The sequence below is a fragment of the Pseudopodoces humilis genome, chromosome 18 (genome assembly GCF_049639895.1).
Source record: "Pseudopodoces humilis isolate 2021_Gansu_Grassland_sample_001 chromosome 18, ASM4963989v1, whole genome shotgun sequence".
Lineage (NCBI taxonomy): Eukaryota > Metazoa > Chordata > Aves > Passeriformes > Paridae > Pseudopodoces > Pseudopodoces humilis.
The window spans coordinates 5,516,237-5,540,223 of record NC_142217.1 but is presented as its reverse complement, the minus strand read 5'-3'; the positions used below and the strand labels follow the sequence as shown (position 1 = coordinate 5,540,223).

Sequence of the window (23,987 nt, the reverse complement as noted above, 5' to 3'; positions counted from 1 at the left end):
GACAGACTGCTGGACACATTGCTGGACACACTGCTGGACACACTGCTGGACAGACAGCTGGACAGACTGCTGGACACACTGCTGGACAGACAGCTGGACACACTGCTGGACACACTGCTGGACAGACAGCTGGACACACTGCTGGACACACTGCTGGACAGACTGCTGGACACACTGCTGGACACACTGCTGGACACACTGCTGGACAGACTGCTGGACACACTGCTGGACACACTGCTGGACACACTGCTGGACACACTGCTGGACAGACAGCTGGACACACTGCTGGACACACTGCTGGACAGACAGCTGGACACACTGCTGGACAGACTGCTGGACAGACTGCTCTGGGCCTGCTGCCACCGACACACAGCCTCCAGGGCATGTCCTGGCACCTGCCAGAGTGTCTGACCAAACTCAAAGTGCATTAGTCCGGGTTATAATCCTAAATTCCCACTGATTTTAAATGGAAGCCCGTCTCAACTTGACAGAAATACACTGCTGCCTCTCACTTGTGAGAAAACCTGATGCCAAGTGGTTCACACTGCAGTATTTACAGTGGGTTTTAATTATCCATTCCATAATTGGGATTGTTTCAGCAGGTGCTTTAAATCTGGGGATGTCTAAGACATAACATGCTCCACCTCAAATTTTTACCACCACGTAAAATTCCAGTAAAAAGGCACAGGTCCTCCTTGTAGCTGGTGTAAAAGGTGTGACACCACAAGAGAAATCCTTGCCAAACTAATTCTCCAGGGCCAAAGAGGATGACTGAGCTATTACATGCATATTCTGAACTAAAAGCAGGCAGCACACTCTTGAGATGTATCTGAGCGTGCCACCTGCACCCATCCCAGTGCAAACAAGGAATTTCTGTGCTGGGCACAAGGGCTCCTCCCTGCTGGGTGACCTAACAGCTCAAACACCAATTTTCCCAGCAATGAGAGCAGAGAAACTACATTCCTCTGCTCTTTGTTTGAATTCACTGCTTCTGGTGACCAGGAGTAACATTCAGCATGACAAATAATTTAATGAACTACTAATTCAGAGTTGACCTTCACTGAAAGTACTGTTTAATTACCCAGTGTTTCTGAAGGCAGGCAGGAGAATGTTAAACCATTTCTGAACAGGTGCAGGAGGCACACGTTAATTTTAATAGCAAAGGTCATTACACAGGAATTTCTGCACTTTTTCCTGGCATCTCTCCTGTCAGAGGATTACTTAGGTATGTTTAGGAAGACAAGGAGGAAAAAAAGAAATTTCATGTTCTTTCAGCTAAGCAAAGTCTTGTCTCCTATCTCCTTTTTCCCTTTTTATTTTTAAAGACCCAGTGATGAAAGGGGAAATACATTATCTTGCAAACTGAAGTGGTAAGATTAGATTAGTGCCTACATAGCTAAGAAATATTTGTAGTATGTGTTTTCATGCTAATGTGTAAAAAAACTTCAAAGCAGAATGAAGACATATCTTCATATAAACCTGAAAAAAGCCGCACAACAAAAACACTCCACTCGTTGAGGAGGAGAAAGAATTCAGCAAATTAACCCATGCTTGACAATCAGCATTGTAAAAACTCTTTGTCTGAAAGCAAGATCAATTTCTTCTTTAATCTGTGGACATGAGATATGAACCAATAACTTTGCAGAGAAATAAAGATTTCTTGGCCTGTCTACCTTTATCTTATCAGACTCCAGAAGTGGGCTTCATGTTAGAGACTACTTTTTTTTAAAATCTTATTGCCTGAGGAGGTGTGAAAACAGCCTCAAGAAAAAGTCAGCTCTAACAATATCGAGCTTATTCTCTCCCTCTCTTTTTGTTTCATCCTTCAGGCTTTGCTGCCTTTCTCACAAGGACTATTAAAAGTTGCCAACCCCAGTGAGAACATGAGGAATGTACCAGGAACAACTCCTTACCACCATGTTTTCCCAGGGTACCAAATCACATCTCTTCCTTCAAATGGCACTTCCTTTGTACAGAAGGCGGGCAATGGGAGGTGGGGAACACATTCTCAAGCTTAATAAAAGTGCTGCAACTGTAAAATTAATTCTCTGGTTTAAAAGTGCAGTAGGGGATTTATTCTCAAGGCCAGTGAGGTTGGTAGTTGCAGTGGATGTGCTTGTTAGGGTGTGGAGGAGCTGGCTTTGTTAATTTTGTTTTTTAAGGTGTTTTAAAACCAGAGATTAGCTAGGCAGTGCCAACACTATGGAGCATCCCTAAAGAACAGACTGAGCATCCCTATAATCACTGCTCCAAGGATAAAAGAAATCAAAGGGGTTTTTCCCTCTTCTTCTGTCCAAAATAACACACACCAACTTTCACTACCTGCAGCCTACATTCAGAGCAGGAGCTCTCCAGGGACTGCTAAAACAGCTCATCTGTCCTTTGGTTTTACACACTGGAGTCTGCTCCCACAGGTCAGCGTCCCATCCTCAGTGACAACAGTGTTTCATTAAGAGTAAAGAGCTATTTTTCAACAGAGGGGTGGAAAAAGAAAATCACTAAAAAAGCAGTAAAGGGTATCACAGTGCTCCTAGAGGATATCAGCTAGATAAGGTGCATTAAATTAAACTTGTTGAAAATCACATTGTATTACTTAACTGGCTGTCCCTAGCACACTGAGCAAATCCAGCTCGATGCCAGGCTGGAGGGAAATTTCATGCCTTGTTGTCACAGAAAGGCTCCTGGCATCAGTACAAACACTGATGCCAGAGAAACCACTTGTCTCATGAAGTGTCTCAAAGAAAGATTTCCCTGTTGTTGGCCTGGGCATGAGAATCCTTCTGGCACTCCGCTTTTGAAACCTTGGCTATCGTGCACTGGCTGCTGGAAACAGATTGTTAATTTTAAAAGCAAACTTAAGTTGATATCAGCACTGCCAATCAATTTCCTAGGCCCTGACTAGCTGTGTAAAATCAAGATTTCAAGGTCTATTTTATTTTTTTTTAAGCAGAAAAGGCCTAGGAGTGGGAAGGAGGATGCAGCAGCTCTTTCCTGATTTCCTAATGCTGTGTGGGATCCCAAGGCGGTGTTTTGGACAGAGTTACCAGGGAGCAGGGCTGTCCTTTCCAGTGCTCTCCTCTCCTGCTAAATGCTGCTCACGGTGCTCCCACAGTTGCCCAGCTCCTCCCATCAGTGCCAGCTGATGCAAACAAACCCAACTCCACAAAACCCAATTGATTTCCAGTCAGAGAAGCTCCAGCCAACAGTAAAAACAATATTATTTTTATATTCATGCCTATTCCAGGATTTTATTACCAAGAGCATTATTTAAGCTCCAGCAGAACATTCTGGGAGATTTTGGATGCTTTAGGTCCAGGCTCCACTGTGAGGAAGGTTTTTGTTGAAGCTGTGATATTACTGCTCTGAAACAACCAAACAAACCCAAAAATCTTTTTGAGGGTTTTGGCTTTTTCTCGTTTTTTTGGTGTGCAGGCATTCAGCTTTTAGCAAGGACAACATTTTGATTCAAGTCATCCTTAGGTCATGGAAACTAATAAACACATTCTGTTCTACAGTACTAAAATTACCAAAAAGTCCCCATATTTCAATAAATCAGGTGCCTATAAATCATGTTTTTACTGAAACAAACATGAGATAATGGGAAAAATAATTGACCACACTCCTTCCTAAGAAGGCCCAGATTATTAGTGGTTATGTTAAATATAGAAATTCACATCCAAGCCATTAATGCATGCTTAAAATGCATCAATAATTCAGTAATTCTCAAGTTCAACCTGGGAAATCAGCTTTTACAGATAATGTATAGCACAGCACTGTTAGACCATAAGCTATCAAGTGTGAAAAAGATGGAAATATGGCCAACTCTGCCTTTTGTGCACATCAGCATAACTCAGCACGTTTCTGGGCTCACACTGCCCAGCCAGTTCTGAGAGCACTGCAGCCTTTATTTGCAGAGCTCTGACCTCCCGTTTGGAGGGGGTGATACTGCAGAAACTGGTGGGGTCAGCAGGATGGAAATGCTACACCCTGGCACAAAAGCCAGCCATACCTCGAATCGAGGAGCAGGCAGCACTTTGTGACACTTGAATTTCCACCCTGTGCTAAAGGAAAAGAGGAGAAGGCAAAGCACTCCCCGTGTCTCACATGTAGAGGCACTAATAGATCACTCCCACCATGGTGCCTGGGCTCCTATAGCTTTATCATTAAAGATTTTGGTCAGTCAACTGTGGTGGTAATTATCACATAAATTAGCTGAGAGACAGGAAAACCAGAACCTAAGACAAAAAAAAAATCTTCAGTAACAAAGTACAGGACTTCATTTTCCAGTCATATTTTCAAACCTAACACCAATGATGACCCAAGGTTTTGGGTTTTTTTTCCTGGAATATTGCTTAGGTTACAGAAAGAAAGTCTATTAGTGAGTGCATTTACCCCCTGGTATCCAGCTTTTATCCACTGACCTGTCAGAGTAAAACAATTTTGAAGATGTATTTTCAGATACAGGTGATTAGCACAGCAAGGAAAGCAGCAGAGTGAAAATTCTTTTTCAGAGAACTGTTACTGCCAAGGAGTGTAGGTAGAAAGAAGGAAAATCAAAGAACAAATCAATTTGGATACGCTGGGCTACAGTGATCACATTGTTTTGGGTTGTGGGGATTTTTTGCTTGCGGTTGGTTGGGTTTTTTAGATAAGGTTATTCTGTTTTAAAATAGTTCATAACCTGCTCAGCTCTGCATGGGATTGTTATCTTCTCAATGCATTCAGCTGACAATGCAAATTTCTAAGAGAATCCTAAACCTTGTCTTTAGACAAGTGTTTAAACAAGGGCACCTTGAGATCTCACTACTCCATCCCATCGCTCCAAGATAGGTTCAAATTTTATTTCTGCTGACCTTGATAGAGTAGGGCTATTTATTTTTTTTATTTTTTTTAAGACCTCCAACAGAGAAAACCTCTCCCTGGCACTAAATGATGTTTGCTGTTAGGAGGTTTGCCATGCATTTGTTGTCTGGTTTAGGATATTTTCTGTTCATTTAAATTCTAGGTTCATCCTTCACACAAGGAAAAGGCAAAATTCCCTAACTGTTGTGGCACAGATGTTATCTACATGTATCAACATGTAGGAGCCTGGAATGCCTGGAGATCACACTGGGCAGTTGCTGATATAAATGAAAGGGCATGACTCTTAGCTAATTCAATTATGTCAATCACTATTCCCTGTAAAGTAATATTCTCTCCTCTCCTTTTCTCTCCTTGCCTCTCTGCTGAAGTGTTCAGTGATGCTGCAGGAAGAGGCTGAGGCCTGAAGGAGTTACATGAACCTCTAACACTGGCACAGTTGCATAATTAACCCATTATGGACAGGACCTCTGGACACCAAGCAGGGACACCTAGAGCTGCCCAGGACAGCGTCCAGGCAGTTTGGCACAGCCCCAAGAGCCCAGACCTTGCCCAGGGATCCAGCCCTCAGTGCTCAGACAGCCTCAGGGTGGGAAATGTCTCCTGAGCAGAGGAACCCCCAGTGCCAGCCTGTGCCCCCTGTGCCCCCTGTGCCCCCTGTGCCCTGTGTGCCCAGTGCCTCTTGCTCTGTCACCAGGCACAGCAAAAGGTCCTGGCACCCTGTTCCCAGTGCTCAGGGACATCGAGCAGGATCCCCCTGGGCCTCCTCCTCTCCAGGTTAAGCAGTGTTGCTGTTGGACATTAAATGAGTCACACAGACACAGTTGGAGTTGTGGTGAAGGCAAGAGAAAACTTTTTCTCTCAGTATTTAAAGGTTTCTGACTTTGACCAGGGATTGGATAGTCAGGTTAACACCTTCCCAACCACACTGGCTGTGAGAGACATCCATCAAAAGGCATATCTTTAATGGAATGTATAAACATCTATGTTTATAGATACTTTCCTGGGCAAGTGGCTAGAACTTGTAGAAAAACAATATCGAGGGCCTGATTCTCAGGGCAACAAAGCAGCACCACACCACCCTTGTCTGGGGAGACCAGACTGGATCCACAGCCCCAGCGTGGGCTCGCCGTGCTGAGCAGCCAGAAGGACCCACTCAGAGTGCCAGCAGCATCCTGCAGCAGCCCAACACACCATGCAGCTTCTCTCCAGGAGGGACATTTCTGGCTCCTGTTACATCTAATAGATAGTGGTTCTTTTTTCCTTTTTCAGCAATAGCACAGATTTTTTTCACTACATTTGTGGTCCCTCCTAAAGTCCACCATCTTCAGCTGCATTTTCTTATTAGTTTTACAGAAGTCACCATCCCACACTGGGAGGGTGGGCAGGCCCTGGCACAGGGTGCCCAGAGAAGCTGGGGATGTCCCTGGATCCCTGGCAGTGTCCAAGGCCAGGCTTGGAACAGCCTGGGACAGGGGATGGTGTCTCTGGCCATGGCAGGGGTGGGAGCTCTGAGTCTCTTCCAACTCAAACCCTTCTGTGATTCTACAATTTCTATAAATCATGATTCTACTAACACAACCTGGCACTTAAAGCCTGTTCTTCCCTGTCAGTGACTGCTTCCTCATCACCCTCCCTGAGGCACTGGACAGTCACAGAGGGAGGTCTAGAACCATTCTGGAAGATTTGGGATCTGCGGTGGGACCCCTCTCCTACTTTGACATGCAAGCCTCCATACTGCTGTTGAATCAGAGGTCTTTAAGGGTTAATAAACAACAAAACATAGGTTTGGAAATTCTAGAATGAAAATAATTTGTCACAGAATGGTGATAATTGGATATGTCATATTACAGAATTCTACATAACAAGTAGAAAACTAATTGCTAATTCTGCTGTTCCTCTTCCAGCCAATGGGATTCTTAAATATCTTCCAAATAGAAACAACAAAATACATACTTTTATATATACAATTACACATTTTTCTTTTTGGTTTTGCTTGCTTCATGCCCACAGCAGCAGAGATATTCCCTGACAAAAACACTGGATGAGCCAAGGAGATTGGATGGGATGTGAAATAAACCCATGACATTTGGGAAAACTTGGCAGGCAAAGGAAACACCACACAAAACCCCCCACACAAGTCAGACCTCCAAAACTTTTAAAAGCAGCAGCAGCCAAAGAGCTGAGATTGACAAATTAATCCAAGTTTGAATCTAAGTTCCCACCATCAATTATGAGTTTTTCTAAGGTTGCTTTCTGTTCTGTCTCCTGCCCAACAGCCCTGTGCCAGACTGGGAGGTGGGAGAAGTCAGTGGGAGATATTTTTCTCTTCTACACACAGCAGCAGTGGCTTGTGAGCAGCACACAGAAGTTACAATGCTTGTTTCACAGGCTGCTGCAATGATTGCATGTCATTAACTAAACCAAACAAACCCTGAAATTAAAAAAAAAAAAGGAAAAACCTGGGAAGGAAAAGTCTGTCTCAAGACACAGTTTAGTTTGGTTTAGTTCAAGAACCAGGATTTACTGAGGACTTGCATAAACCTTCATGTGGTGCCTATTTATTCCCTACTGGCTCCAATCACTGTGACTCCAAAAATATATTTTTTGTACTAAAGGATAGAGGAATCACTTTAAATATGAAAAGGTGTTTGAAAGGCTCATTGTGTACAGGGCATTGGCACACTGAGAATCTCAAGTAGCACTTTAGAGAGAGTTCTCAGACAGCTGGTGTACTTTACCCTGGAGTACTTCTACCATTGGTTTGATATATTTGTTTATGCATTTTATATAAACTGTTAGTTCAATAAATGCAGCAAGATCAAATAGCATGCTTTTGAATTATGCAAAATTCTATTATACATATTGTAAATAAACTCCATGAAACATTCATCAACTTCAGAATGGTTTCATAAGGACTCTGTGCAGTGCTTCCTCTTTGGTATATTTTGAGCATTACAATTTTGTTGTAGGTTAAAGTTTTCCAGAAAGGAAACTGCTTTGATATGAGGACACATGCAACTCTCCCAACTGAAATACCATTTCATTTGCCTTTTATGCCAAAGCATGAGCAACATAAAGCCACTGAAATGAGAAACAGAGTACAAATCACCACATCTATCTTGGTATGTTTAACACCATCAAACTGTTAACACCAGACCTGAGAAAGTCCTGAAGTTATTGGGATTTTAATTCTTCTCTGATGTCACTACAACAGAAACTCTCTCCTGGCTCAACAAGTGATCCTTTGCCCTCACTAAAAACAAACAAAAATTGTAATCTGTGGGCACGTGTTAGCAGATAAAGGTGTGGAGCACAGTGCTTTTCTGCTTAAACACATTTAGCACTCTGCATATGAAAATGCCTGACAGGACTTTCGAAGTGAATTTCAGAAAGAGCAGAAAATTCACTTTAAAAAAGTCCTTCAATAATAACCCAACAAGAAGCATGGGAAAGTAAATGTACTCACACCATGTAAGTCTTGTGCTCTAAATACAATAGAGGATGAATTCTAATGGGTGGTAAACACTGACAGGAGATGATTTTGAACTGAGAATTCACATGAGAGGTTTGCCATTCCTCAATGAATGAGAAACCTTCAGTGGAACTGCAGGAAACTTCACTTCTGTTTGGGTGCTGGGACTTTTTTTGCCTCTTTTTGAGCACTCAGAGCCAAGGACTCCCCTTTACCCCTTGCTCAGAGGATCTCTCAGTGTGCAATCACTTAAAATAGAACCAGGATGAAACTGCATAAAATCTTGGGGATATCAAAAGTCACACAATTCCATAAGGAAATAGAAAAGTGAATTTATTAGTAAACCATGAAGTCACAGACAATAAAAGAAAATTTAATTCTAAAATTTCCTTTTCTGTAATACATACAGGCTTCCTGCTATCAGAAAGAACTCTTTTCACTAATTTTGCATTGATATCAAGAAGAAGCTCAACAACAACCCAAAACAACTGGGTTTTTTCATTATTTTAAGAGCTAATGAGGGAAAAATGATGCATGCAACTATGAGAAGATGCCTGTAACCCTTATTTTCTTCTGACAGACAGACTTAATTACAAACACATCTAACCTCAGAAAAAAGGTTTTAAATATAACTTCTAAATTATTATATTTTCTATATTTATGCAAGTATTTTGGCTATAAAAAGGAAATTATTTTAATTAAGCAATTAATGAGAAAACTTGACATTCAAATTAACTGTTATTCAACTACAGTTGACAAGTCTTTTTCAGGAAGGTAATTTAGTTTCCTTCTCTCTCTCTGTTTTTTATTTTTGTTTGTTTGTTTGTTTGTTTTTTCTTCTCCCACAAACTGATAACAGGAAGAGTTATTTTACCTCATGGGCACTGATTTCTAGTCCCAGGCTGTTCTAGTAAAGGGCAGCAGAGCAGCCAAATCCCAGTGAGCTGGTGCTGCTGAGCCCAGCCAGCCCATCTGTGGGTAATTTCTACACTCACAGATGCAGAAATTATAACCAAATAACCACTGATCTAGCTCAGGCTCAGAGTTCACTTCAGACAGATGTTCTGACAAAGCAGGAGAGATGGAATTAAAAAAAATCCCTAAAATCCAATAAAAATATCACCATAATCTCCTGGGGGAGCATTTCCCCCTGGTGTACTTGGAACAGTGAGAAATGGAATCCTGAGTGGTTTTCTTCAGTAAATCCTTGCATTTCTCCACTTTCCCTCCCTGCCCCAGTGAGTCACTCCCTTGCTATCCCACCTCACTTACTTATTTAGTTATTTGCTTGCTAACTGCAGCTTATTTGCACTTAAAATAGTCATTCTCTTCCAGCATATCTAAATAATTAGGCTAATGACAGCAGGTTTATTTCTGTTGATTCAATAAGGCATCACAGATAATATCACCATCCCCAAGTCTGCTCATTTAGGAGTCATTAATAAGGCCTTCCACCAAATGGCAGAGTTGGCTGGCACGCTGCATTCAAATGGAATAATGAGGATGCAGTTAGCTTTGTTTCATTTGTTCCTGAATTCTTATGTAAATGGCTTTTTCCTCCAGTGTTTCTCCGTTATATAAACACCCAAATTTACTCCAAAAATGGATGAAAAATGCATTCTCTGTGTTCAGCTGAACTTAGAAATGCTGGAAAAAAAGCAGCAAATGAATACTGTGGCTTGTACCATACTCTCATATTGATGATTTTTATTATTGATCATATTATTATATTAATTATATCCACAAAACAGTGTCAGCCCACTCCAGGTCAAAACTGCTCTGGGAAACAGAAGACACAAAGGGTTGATTAAGGCTGGAGATTAAAAAGAAAAGCCCATCCCCACACAGAAACAAAATTGAGCACTCCTTGATCTTTGGCAGAGAAAACACCTAAATTATGAGGTCAATGAAAAAACACGTTCAAATAAGTGCAAGTGTTGTCTGTTTATAATGTATTTTAAGGTTTTTTTCCAGTCTTGGACTTAAAATTGAAGACATGGAACTGTCCTCAGAGGCTGCAGGAACACAGAAAGGGATCCACAAAAGGTTTGCTCCTGGGGCACATGAACTGCCAGCAATGAGAAACTCACCTGGTTTGGAAGCATTTCCCTTCCTACCAGCACTGCCTGGGAGAGCAGCTGGCTTACAGCATCACTGCTACCTGCTTACTATAAAATATGGAATCTTTTCCTACCATTAGTCAAAAAAAAAAAAAAATAAATAAAGGAGGATTGAGTAGCTAAGTATCAAAGCTGAGTTAAACTGCTTCCCACATTACAGGACCCTGAGATGAGGCTTACCTGAAAACCACGGCACTGATTTTCCCCCTAAACAGATCACTAAAACATTTTGGAATCAAAAATAATGTGATCACATTCAATCCAATAGAAAATGGCTTTCAAGAAAACTACTGCTACTTTAAAAGATTTAAATAGCATTCTTTCATCATAATTCAACAAATATATTTTAAAAGCCACTGAACATCATTAATGCTGATTCCTGTTTTTAAATTTCCCATTATGCATTTATAGATACACAATTTCTGCACACAAAAATAACGTAACCAAGAGGCTCACATCAAATTCATAAATACATTTCTAATGCCATGCATCAGAGGAGCTGTTTTAACTGGATTGCATCACTTAAAAACCTCTGTCCAACAACAATCACCTTTAGATGTTTGTGAAAAAATACAAGCATGGGTGTTGCCCACAGTAAACTGCAGAGAGGGACATCCTGCATTTTGTTGTGTGAGAAATACTTTAATTTAGACAATTATTCTTAACTTGCATTTATTTTTTTGTCTCTGAACTCTCCAGTGGGAAAGCTGTTGAACAGCACAGAAAGAGCTTTTCATGACTCATTGAGTCCATAATCCCTGCCTTATGAGTCAGATGATTAGAACATCAATATTCAAATCAATATCAGTAATAATTCTGATGTATCCTTTTCTGTCAATCCTTTCCCCAGGGAAAGGGCTGTGCCATGTATTCCCTGTCTTCCCTGCACAGCAGCTCCTCCACCCCTCTGATCATTCCTTCCACCTTCCCCTGGACCACAGCTCTGTGAGACACAGGGTAACCAAAATCTCCGTACAGCAGCACTGTAAAACCAATTCCCACTCCAGCAGAGACAGGGCTGTATTTTCTGTGCTGAATGTCTGCTCTCAAAGTTGCTAAATATCCAATTTGCTTTTTCTGACAGCTGTCAAGCATCGAACTAATGCTGCTGAGAACTCCATCTGATGTTTCCAAAAAAACGCTTCTGAGCAATAATAGTCATGCACGCCCTCATCAAGGAAAGATTTCCATCTATTATGAAATTCTCAAAGTGAATTTTATTCTGGCACTTAATCCTTCAGCTTTCTGCACTTTCCCAGTCAGGTTTAGCTCTGCCTTCTTGGAACAATCCTGTCTCAACAGAAATAATTGTCATTATTTTGTCCCATTTACACACTAAACACTCTAGATTCCCATGGACTTCCCTCCATCAATCCCCTCCACTGTAAAAAATCACCCCTTATTCATTCCAGTGAAATACTGGCAGATCCAGTGGATTCATCACGTTTCAGCCTCCTGGTTGCCCCTACAATCTCCCCATCACTTCTCCTCTGTGCTGAGATGCAGATCCTAATTTCTGTCTCCACTACCGAAGTGTGTCTAAGGCTGCTGCTCTCTTCTGGGTCTGGCTGCATTTTCCTCCAGCCCTCCTTGTGTTTCCAGTGAATCCCTCTGTTCTTTCCCCAGCATAACCTACAGCTGCTCCCTGCTCCACCTTGCTTTTTCCAGCAATGACTGTATCTGCCACAGACAGGACTGGGAGATCCTGATTCCATTCTGTGTGCTTTCTTGAATATCTGTGTCCTCACGTGGGTTTTGCCTTCCAGTTCCACCTTTCTGCAGGTGTTCCTTTGAGCTGGCAGTTCAAGCAGCTAATCCACTCCCCTAAAGAACAATCTTTGTATGAGAACCTTCCCAGCTTTGCTGCAGAGAACACCAGTCCTTGGAATCTTGGAATTGGGCTCGTTTTCAGGTTAGAATATTCCCAGGTGGCCTTTCCATATATTTTAAGCTTTTTATTCTTTCCATCCTGCACTATTAGCAATGAAAGAATTATGTTGTTTTTCTCCCCTCTGTTCCTTCAGCACTGAGCCCAGAGAGCCCATAAAGGAAGGGACAAATCCCCCCCTGGAATGCAGCACAAATCCATGCAGGACTTCATTCCCAGATCTGAGGGATGCAGGAGAAACATCCCACAGGGAGGAGATGTGGGATGGAACAGAAAGAAGAGGAAGGGGAGTGTGCCTGGGACAGACTGATGAAATCTCCAGACAGATTAAATCTCTGTTTGCAGGCAAAACAGTGCTTGGGATAATTTCCCCACTTTGAACAATAAAAAAGGTCTCCCAAGAAACCACAGAGGCAATGTTTGGATAGCAGGAAGGAGCATTAGGCTGTTTACAAGGATCTGCATTTGGGACAAGTGTTCTGAAAGAAATCATTTACTGACATCTGGAGACAGAGCCACAGTCAATTTAAATATGAGCCATTTTCTTTAAGAATATGAATCATAAAAAAGTTGTCTCCTACTACATCAAAGTGTCTTTCAGGGAAAACTAGATGATGATATAAACACCCCTAAACCTACAGAGGATCAGTCTATTTAATTTAACTGCACATCAGTTGGTACAAAATATTTTTACATTTCAACAGGTGAACTTTAGAGCTGCTTTAAAAGTACTCCCTGAAGAATGGTTCTGCTCTCTCCCTCTGGTACCCAACAAAGCTGAAGAAAAACCCAACTCTAATGTGATTCATCAAGTTATGCAAATGCAGGTTTCCTGTGGTGGTTAAACATCAAGTCTAAAGGAACATTTTTTATCCACAACGTATCAAACACAGAGTGTGCTGTCCTGAGCATACCTGGAGCTTGTAAATCCATATCCTCCTGAACATATTCCTTAAATAAACATTCCTGAGTCAGTAATAGCAGCTTGCATTGAGCTGCCATAGAATCACTTGTGTGCTATCTGCTTTCCTTGGTTTTGGTGGTTTTATTGTCTTATTAGTTCTCATCAATGTTTTATTTCTCCAGGTGAGTGTTATGTGAAGCCAAATGATTCATGTATTCAGAATTTCTGTCTTGAATGAAAAAGACACCTCCATGAAGCTGATTCTGCCCTGATCCATCCAGCTCCTGGTGTCAGATGATTCAACTGTTTTAGCAGAGCTGATCCCCACAAAGTGTGATCCCAGAGATGGGACTTCTGCCCCTTCATCATTCCCCCTCTACACTGGGATTGAATCCTTGGAATGAGATTTTTCCATAATTCTATTTCACATTTTTGCTGCTGGGTTTCATTCACAGTGTTCCTGCCTCCTGTAAGGTTTTCTTTACAGCTCCCTGTTGTACTGCTAGTGACCAAGGTGCAAAAAAGCTTGTCAGACAAAACAAGACCTGCAGGAAAAGACTTGGAACCAGAAAATACAAATATTTGAAAACCATAACTCATGCTGAAATTTTCTTTTGGGTTTCAAGGAATCTGAGTAGCAAAGCAATTGATTTGTTCTTCAATATCCTAACCTGGCTTACGCAAACGACAAAAAACCATCTTAAATTATTTTGTCTCTGCAATTTCTATTACTTGTAGGCTGTGTGGATCTAAAAATCAATAGCCCACAACATCTTGGTCTTGATAAAAACATAATTTGTGAAGGATTTCATATCAATTTTTTTTTTCTCTGTGTAGGCCCTATATATATATATATATATATTTTATAACTGTGTCATTTAGCTGTGCAAACTATCCTTCAGGATAAGGGAAAAATACACCACAAAAAACAAACGCCCAAACAAACAAAACCACCCTGCCAGTGCTCTTCTCTTCTCTTCTCTTCTCTTCTCTTCTCTTCTCTTCTCTTCTCTTCTCTTCTCTTCTCTTCTCTTCTCTTCTCTTCTCTTCTCTTCTCTTCTCTTCTCTTCTCTTCTCTTCTCTTCTCTTCTCTTCTCTTCTCTTCTCTTCTCTTCTCTTCTCTTCTCTTCTCTTCTCTTCTCTTCTCTTCTCTTCTCTTCTCTTCTCTTCTCTTCTCTTCTCTTCTCTTCTCTTCTCTTCTCTTCTCTTCTCTTCTCTTCTCTTCCCTTCTCTTCTCCAGGTGTGCTCATAGAACAGCTCCTCTGGGGTGCAGATGAGGAAAGCAGAAACCTCACAGTGCAGAAAACCAGGAGTCTTAACAGGTTAATTTTCATCACAGGAGCCCATGTGGAGCTGTATTTTGGATTTGTGACTAAACCAGTGCTGATAACGGTGCTATTGCTAATGGCAGGCTATGGCTGAGCAGTGTTTGCACAGCATCAGGGTTTTTTTATTTTTATTTGTTTTTTCTCTTCTTCTTTTTCCTCAACCAGTGAGCTGGGGCTGCACACGAATTTAGGAGGGGACAGAGCCCTCCCTCTGCACACACAGACAAGAGCTCTGTTCTTTGACACCTCTGCCCAATTTGCCCTGGTTAGTGTGCAGTGGTTTTTGGCAGGTCACAGACAAACTGCTGTCCCTAATGCATCACAGATGTAAAAGGATTTCAGAAGTGTCAGAGATAAAAGGTTAACTACTCAGTGAGAAATCCCAGTCTTAACTTCTAGAATGCTCCACAGTGCAGTGAGCTCCTAGAAAGTTCCACAGCCAGAAGAGTTCTGGGAGGTACATATCAAGTTCTGATGTTAAACAGTCCTGAAGGAAAAGTAAATGCTGTCAAATACAAATCTACTTTGCCAAATTCATGTGGTTTCACCAATTTAAATTCCTTAAACGATGTAGCATGAGGACAAACTTTTCATGTTACATCAACAGATCTTTCTCACTTCCCAGAGCTCTCCTTCCTCCCTGGAGACACATTTTCCAGCTTCCACCCCATATTCAAAGTTTAAACACCTATCAGTTACATGATTTCTAACACATCTTGCAGGAGCAGTAAAAATTCCCACAAAGGATGTTGTTTATTGCTTGTGCCTGTGCTACACAGGAATTTCACTACTTGTGAACACAGACTTGTGAACCCAGTAACTAACCTCAAATGTAATGGTGGCACAAAAAGCAAATGGAATTTTCCCCACCTCTAAATTCTTGCTCATTTCCATGGGCAGTAGCAGTAGAGACATTCCCCTGCTGGAACAGGAGCAGGCTGTGCCCAGGGGTGCTCAGCAGGACCTCAGAGCACAAAGAGCCAGCTGTGGTGGCATTAGATGGGCTCTGAGTGCTCTGTGTGCAGGGACAGTGACTCCCCCCTCAGCATAGCCATGAGGGACATCACTTTCACCCTGAGGGAGATCACTTTTACCCTGAGGGACATCACTTTCACCCTGAGGGACCTCACTTTCACCCTGATGGACATCACTTTCACCCTGATGGACATCACTTTCACCCTGATGGACATCACTTTCACCCTGAGGGACATCACTTTCACCCTGAGGGACCTCACTGTCACCCTGAGTGCCCTGCTGAGGTTCAGGCTCTCCCTGTCCTTGGCCAGCCCAGCAGCCCCAGGCACGCTGAAGTTGCAGGTGCAGCCAGGATGGAGCAGCACTCACTGTGGCAGCAGCAGTGTTTCCTCCAGCAGCACACCCCAAAGCCCAGAGCAGCCTGGCCAAGTTGAAAATTTGCTGTCCCAAACTACCCAAGAGCCTTTTGTGGCTGTACCTCCCTGCTGTGTAACCAGAAAAAGTTTCAGAAGTCTGTAAGCCCTTCAAAGAAAAGAGGATCAAGTGTATATCTTCATTAAAGGGTGGTGGCACCCTTGACATGACCCAGATCATCACTAGGAATGTCGTATTTCAATTAGCTTTGCCCTGTGCTGATAGGACTTTGCATATCACACACTTTCCATACACATTTAATAACTGCAGGATTTTCTTAAGGAAAAATTTCAAATTTTTATGAGACAGGAAGGAGCATGAAATTATAAGGTCCTTTTCACTGTTAAATGAAAAAATCATTGACAATAAAAGTTACTGGATTAGAGGGAGAGCAGAGGAAAGATGGCCCAGGAACGTAGGCAATGATTTGGGATTTGAGAAACATGAATTCAAATCCTAGCTCTGCTATAGTCCTTCTCCTGGCACATCACTCAGGCTGCTCAATTTTCTGGCTTCTCCTTCTGTAATAAAGAGATAATAGCACATACTAATCTCACAGGAATATTGGGACTTGATATCTCTTAAATGCCACGGAGCTGTGGATATGAACTTGATCAAAACCCCATTAATGCTGCAATCTGGAGAAGATCCAGAGCTCAAACAATTGCCAGTAGAAGTATTGTGGGTGTTTACATGCATGGGGAAATTTTCATAAAGCCTGAATAAGAAAATGCCTGCAGTGTGATGCTTATGAAGGAAGTATCTCAGTGGTGTCAGAAGACAGGCTGCTATGTACAGTACATCCACAGGCTAAAGCCAGGCTATGTTTAACCCCTAAGGCTTTTACCTGGTTAACCCAAAACACTTGGAAAGATGGAGAATTTAGAAAGTTCAGAAAAAAACATTGGGACTGAATTCTTAAAAGAGAAGAAGGAGAAATTAGGAAGTCGTTGCAATATTTCTTTACATGTATGTTTGTATACAGCCAAGGGAAAATTACAATGCTGATTTTAGTTACAGAGTTATATTTTGCAATAATCTACAGTGATATTTAAAAAAAACCCCTCGTGTTAGGAGTCTGCCTCTTGTTTTAAAGATGTCCTGTTCGATTCCACTGAGCCTTATGCTCCTGAATCTGCTTGGAGAGAGTAACTTTAGCTGCCCAAATAAATACAGAAATCATCTGCAGCAGTGATAAAGCACAATCAAAACAGGGATCTTCCTTTATTTCTGTAGGAAGATCACAGATTCAGTGAACTGAGCAGCAGAACCACCTGTAAATCACAAGCAGACCACTGATATTCTGGTTTGTATCCATTTAACCATTCAGGTAATGACAAATACAGCAATGGTTTCAGATTTTCACATGACTCCTACAAACCTGCTCCCACACAACTGCTCTTTTGTCCAAGATATTGCTGATTTTACTCATACAAGCTTCACACTAATGATGGCAAGGAAAAAACTCACAACACTTTCTTCCCCTGTGGGAAATGAAACCTTGGAACATGCAGAGTTAAAAAACCCCAAGCCCACCAAATTAAACAAAAGTAGCATATTTAGCTCCCTGAACAGGAAAGCACATATCTAATGAAACATATTTAACTCATGGAAAAGCAATATTACAAATCAGCCACCTAACACTGAATTACCTCACAGCAGCACTAGGGAAAAAAATAAAAAATAAATCCAAGACAGGTCAGGCTCAGCTCCCCTAGTTAAGCTTTTTCTGAAGCAAAAACATCCATGAGAATATTCTGCTGCTCATCATTAGCAGTGGGTAAATGCCTCGCTGCTCCTGGTCCTTAATGAATTCCTACAATAACTGTTGAAGATATTTGAAGATATTGCAAAACAACAATGAATAATATGACAGTGGAGCAGATACTAACAACTAAACAGTTCCCCATCCTAGCTAGGATAAAGTAATGGAGCAGAACTTACTGCATCATTTACGTTGTCTAACTACCATTCTTCATCCCTTTTTCATTGTAATTTGCACATATCAGTAATTCAAAGTGCTGCAATTTAAAAAATATTCAACTCTCTAGGCTAATACTCTCATTCAGACTGCATCTGAATAGAGATGAATAAATAAGAATACCATCATTAAATTTCTTTCTTCTATATTTATTAGAATGAAGTTATAATATTAGTTTATTTCTAAGATAACTGTGGTATTTTATAATAGGTCTCTTTCACAATTATTTTTTTTTTCCATGCCTCACAGGTAGAAATCCCTAGATCTCCTCAGACTCCTCCACAGCATGTTGTGATGCTTTGGAAAATAGATTTATTGTTTTAACAATTTTTAAAGATGTGGTTAATGAAGGGAGAAAAAGGACTCATAATGCCTTATAATATTTTAAGTGCAATAACAGCTATTTCTCCCTTACTTTGTTCTGCATGTTTACAGTTCCAAGGAAAACACAGCTCTCTCTACAACTAGAGAAAAGGGGTTTAAATGTCCTTTTTCACTGGCTTTACAGGCCCTTCCTGCAAGTGCCTCTGCCAGACTGCAGGAGGAGTGAAGGTAAGACTGGAGAGCCAAAGCCTTTTAGCACAAATATCTTTACATCCAGCAGGGTTTAAAACATGGATAGCCATGGCAGAGCTTCTGCAGGATGAAGCTGTCAACATGGACCCCTGGCTCATCCTTTCTCTGTTACTTAAAAATCTCCTAGTCAAGGGAAGGTGTTACTAGTAAACCATGATCACTTACTTACAGTATGTTTATCAAATTATGGAACAGCTGTTGCTGTATGCTCAAACTGAAGAGTAAGAAAAAACCATAGGATGGGCAAGAATGATATAAATTTTCTACCAAACACCGAAAAACTTCTGATTTTTTTTTCTTTTCTCAGAGAACTCAGGTGCAATACCGAAGGGAAATGTCTTGTTTGCCAAGAAACTGCAGTTTCAGGCAAGGGAGCTGTGTAGGGGAGGGCAAAGCACAGCAATTAATCTTTCAGAATCAGCTGGACTCAGAGAAATGAAACACAGCCCAAGTGTCCAGCGCTGTGAGCTGAGAGCCCTTCCCTGCCAGCACACACGGGTCAGTCCCAGCTCCTGCTGCAGGTTTAGCTGGGATAGCACAGCCAGAGCAGGGGCTCTGCCAGCACTGCCCTCTGAGCATCCCCACCTCAGGGAGCCCCAGTTTGCCCCAGTGCAATGGGAAAACCTCTGCACGGCAGGGGATGAGCCAAGACTCTGCCTAGCTGGGCTTTACATCCACTGCTGCCACACACCCCCTGCCTGTCACTGTCTTTGATTTCCCACTGTTTGCATGTTTGGAACAATTCCATCTCCTCTGCCTGCCATGTTTATTTTCAGTGGTTTCTGGAGCTGCCTTCTATTGCTTTGTTTTCTAGTTTGCTCAATGCACTGCAGCTTTGCTGGAGTACTGTGGCATTACTGTACCCTTAATAGAAGGTCAAGCACCTAAATCCATGGGCTGTGAGACTGAATTCTAAAACCCAGGATTTCTCTGTAGCTGGACTGTTAAAACTAGACTTACCTCAACATATTTCTCTATCGAAATGAAATAGGAGAACACTGCAAAGCAACTATAGCTAGGCATTGAACTAAAATTCAACCAAAGCACACTGAATACAAAATGCAATTATTACAAGAGATTTTTGAGAAGGGGCAGATATTTGTTTCAACACATGCAGTCCCAACACCTTAACACCTGTGTGCTGGACTGGAATTTCTGGTTTGAAATGCTTTTTCTCAGGCAGGGAAGGGGACAGAGCATTTCAGCAGCGAGGTAGCCGTGCTCCATGTCCCGGGTGAGGAGGGCATCCCGCCCAGCCAGATGGAGCTGCCAGGAGCCAGCTCCCATCCAGAGCTGTTTCCAGGCAACACTCGGGGCTGGGGCTGAGGCTGCTGACACAGGGACCCCTCAGCTGATGGATAGTCCTGCTGCTGGATCGTGGGCACCAGGGAAAATAATCAACAAATGATGCTCGTGGAGGTTGGGGAGCGTTAAACCTTCCTTGGGTTCCAAATGAGCCTTTTCTTCTTCTTTCATCATCCCCAAACCTCTGCTTTAGCTTATTGAGGGAAAAATGAATAACTTTTCCTGGAAACTGCATTTATAGCTACTGAGGCACTGTGTTCACAGCCAAATTAATGTTAGCTTCCTCAAAACATGCTGTGATTATCTCAGGGACCACTGTCTCCCCTGGGCTGGAAACCCCAACCTCCTTCGTGCAATTTTTATCAGAATTTTTCTAACAAAAGCTGTCAATTGCATCAAATTCTGCTAAGGGCTGTAAGGTTATTCTGTGCTAGAAAATACTGTTCGTGACAGAGGAAAAGCTAAAAGCAACAAGCATGCTGAGCACTACAGAATTGATTTAAATCTATCCTCAAGATGAACAGGCGCTTTTTTTTCACCCAGTAAGCCAGGCAGTCTTTTTGAAATAATGAAATCTTATTTCAAAGACATTAAGAGAAAGACTGTGTTCCGTGTAGGAGAATAAATGCAAAACTCTTCTTTTTTTTCTAGCAAGGACTGTGTCTCTAATTTTTTTCATTGACATGAAACTTTGTGTGTTGGGGCAGAACTCAGCTTCTCACATTAATATAGTGGAAGAAAAAAGTGAACAGTCTATTATTTTGTCAATACCCCTGTGCAACACAGAACAAAGAAGGGTGTAATTATAAATGTATAAATGTATATACAGCAAAAATATACTCAGCCTAATACAGAACAAGCCATGCTCACTGCCTAATATAAAAGATCCAAGAACAGGAGTTTATTTTAAGCAGAGGATTATTAAAAACTGTTTAAGAAGTATAAAATACACATCTTCCAGTAATTACAGTTTTTTCTGATACTTCTGTGTTTACTATAAGTGTAGAAAGTTATATCCTGAATAAAATGTGCTTAATCATTATTGGTTTTATGTATGTGTTACAAAGAAAAATTTTAGTAAAGGATAAATGCCAAGTGTGAATGAGCAACAAGTGTTTGGGATTTGAAAGCCTCTTCACAGAAAGGGAAAAGGCAAAAAATTAATCAGCACAAATACTTTTTTCACATGCCCTATAAATCTTGGAGCTTCCTTCATGATATTCTCTGTTCTGACTTTACAGAGATCATTTTCTAAAGGAAAGCATGATGAATTAATTATCCATAGCTGTTCCAGGGGAAAAAAGTGTCTGTGAGTAATCTGAACACGAGGTAATCAGCCAGAGGTGACACAAACACGACAGTGACACAACCCAAACGCGTACGAGGGGAAACACAAGAGAAAAATTACTTCACCCTACAGCCAGAACCAGGCAAGATTATTTTCTAATCATGTCAGTGCCCACTGAAGAATAAAAACCATCAGACCCTTTGCTCATGCTCTTTTGGTGATGCAGCAAGCTGGAGAGTCCAAAGGATTCTGCATTAATTGTGACAGCACAGGACAGACCTCAGAAAATCAACAGGCAAGACAAAAATCAGGGACTTACTGAGAGGAGGCTCCGCTCATGGAAACAATAGGCACCACTCGCATGGGGCTTCTGTGGAGTTTCCTGGGGAAAGAGAAATGAATTCTTATTGGAATGAGGGATTCAGGGCAGCTCCTGCTTGTGCCCTGCACTCACAGAAGGCTTAAAGATTCAACAAAAAATACACTTGCTAATGCACTGCTTGGGCTGGCACTGCACACACCGCTGGGTCAGAAGTGTGCTTTCATTGTAGTACAAAGCCAAACAGCAAAATCTGCTTATTGATTCACAAGTGTGATTTTATTATTCATTTATTAAGCATTCCATGGACAGAAAATACATTCAGACAGTTTGCAATGCATTTGAAACCAAAAATCTATGTTTTCATTGCAAATTTACCTACTAAAATAGACATAACTAAGCTATAACTGTAAATTTTCCCCAGCACAAGTTTCTGTTTCAATAGGAACACACCACTGTAATTTGCTTTTTGTGTATCTTTCAATTGAAAATTTGCAGCATTTTTGCAAAAGAAAAATTATCATAAAATGCATAACCAAAAGGGGGGCATTCAGAATATATTTCTCAAGCACATCCTTGGGAATTCCAATAGGGTAACACTCTATTCCATGCCATTCTTTCTTATTAATGAGCAGCTGTGACATGTAACATTTTACTGAATTTTTCACTGAGTTTTAGTAGGTACAGTAGGCTCAGCCATGTTTTACCTCACAGTCTCCCTACGTGCATTTTTCATTTCCACGTGCAAATGGCAATATGTACTCTTTGACACAAATACTCCTGAAAATAGAATTGTTGTTCATATTTTGAGTCTCCAAAAATAATACACACCTAGGTCAGAGTATAATCAAATCATTCTGTGAGTAAATTTAATATACTTTTTATCCACTTCAGTGAAATTCCAAACAGTAAACACACTGGGTATTTTTTCACAAAATATCCTGCCCCTTATATGTGGTTTCACTTTAAACAAAAAGAAAAAAAATAAATTAGTAACTAAATAAATAAATCAGTGGTTTCTTTCTAGTGCAAGTGAGGGAAAATGGGGCCAAGGAGCACCAGCAGCAGGAAGGCACATGCTCTATGAACATGTCAGGCAGCATCACAATGATCACACTCTGACAGAAGAACTTCAGGTTTGGAAAGGTGGTGAGCAGAAGCAGCAAACACACTTGAATTTCTGTCTCTTGGAGCTGGGACCATCACTCGGGGAGCATCTCTCAGAGCAAAGAACTGACCTCACACTGAGGCCCTCAGCAGCAATGCCTCACTGCCCACACCCTCCCAACAACCAATTTCTGAGCTGAACACATATTTCCTTTTATTTATTTCTTTCTATTTATTCCTTTTATTTTATTTATGTTTTTGTTGGGCAAAAGCAAGCGTGGCACACTTAGAAACTTGCACTTTGTACAGATTTCTCCCCATCTGGGTCACACCCAGCCCTGCTGGGGCAGCACCAGCCAGCTCAGGGCAGATACCACGACACCGATGACATTCCACCACCCACCCCTCAGCAGGTCACAATTTCCAGGGCTTGTACAGACCCCTGGGCCTAAAGAAATTCCCTAGAAGTTGTCTGTCTTACCAGAATTTGTTATCCAGCTACTCAGGCAATACCTAAACAACAAGCAAGATTTCAGGCCTACTCACGTGGTTATATGAAAGACTTTTCAGCAGAAGGAAATACTGGAAGGAAGAAGCTGGAAAATGCCAGTTGTTTTGTGTGAAAAACCCCTAGTGTAATTCTGATAAAACCCAATTTACAGGCCTCAGGATAACCTGGCTGGCTCTGGCCTTGGGCATTACACTTTATTCCTTACACTGCTATGAAACAGTTGAGAACTGTCCACACAAACGATCCTGAGGAGAAACACCACGTGCACATGCCCAGAGCTGAATCTCCTCTTCCACAACTGCCATAAACTGTGGCAAAACACGAATCAGGCAAGTTTTGCACTGCTGTGACTCAGAAATAAATTCCCAATCAGCAGAGTTTTGCTTGCAGCTGGTACTGCAACATTTGCACGTGGCAGGGGCACAAAGAGCAGCAGAACCCTTCTGCAGTGGCCACAGAGCTCCTGCTCCGTCCAGAGACAAACTGGAGAGGCAGCAAGTCCAGCTGAGTGTGTAGGGAGAAGTTTGGCAGAGATGATGAGCTATTAAGAGTCCCTTAAAAATGAAGAAGTGTTTCCAGGTGAAAGTGTTGGTAGCGAGGTACCCCAGGGGCTTCTCCCTCTGGGCAGTAGCTCAGGCAGCCCAAGCAAGCCCAGGCTGTTCTGCAGGGTCACTGAGAGAGAGCCCCAGGCCCTTCAGGCTTCACAAAATATTCCAAGAGTATCCCAGACATGTTATTATTTTCCAGTAGAAGTGGCTTTGTGAAGCATTGTATTAAAGAAAAAAAATACAACAAAAAAACAAAACCCTGAACCAATAATAAAAATCACTGCTAATACATATATACAACTACAAAGTCTGACTTAACATCTACTGCTTCAAACCTTTATCAAAAGCCCAGGTCTAAATTGATCTAATCTGATATTTTTAATTCTGC

General features: G+C 41.6%; 1 protein-coding gene across 10 annotated transcripts in view; it reads right to left on the bottom strand.

The window, feature by feature from the left end:
- RBFOX1 (RNA binding fox-1 homolog 1) overlaps nt 1–23,987 on the bottom strand; it is a 773,250-nt gene that overhangs the window by 613,168 nt on the left and 136,095 nt on the right. For 3 of the 10 annotated variants that reach the window (XM_088064272.1, XM_088064270.1, XM_088064271.1), the window contains one exon: nt 21,434–21,496. In XM_088064272.1, the coding sequence (XP_087920398.1) occupies nt 21,434–21,496 (63 nt within the window). Of the gene's footprint in view, nt 1–21,433; nt 21,497–23,987 lie in introns of those variants that run through there. The other 7 variants (XM_088064261.1, XM_088064266.1, XM_088064264.1 and 4 more) reach the window with 5 other exon arrangements.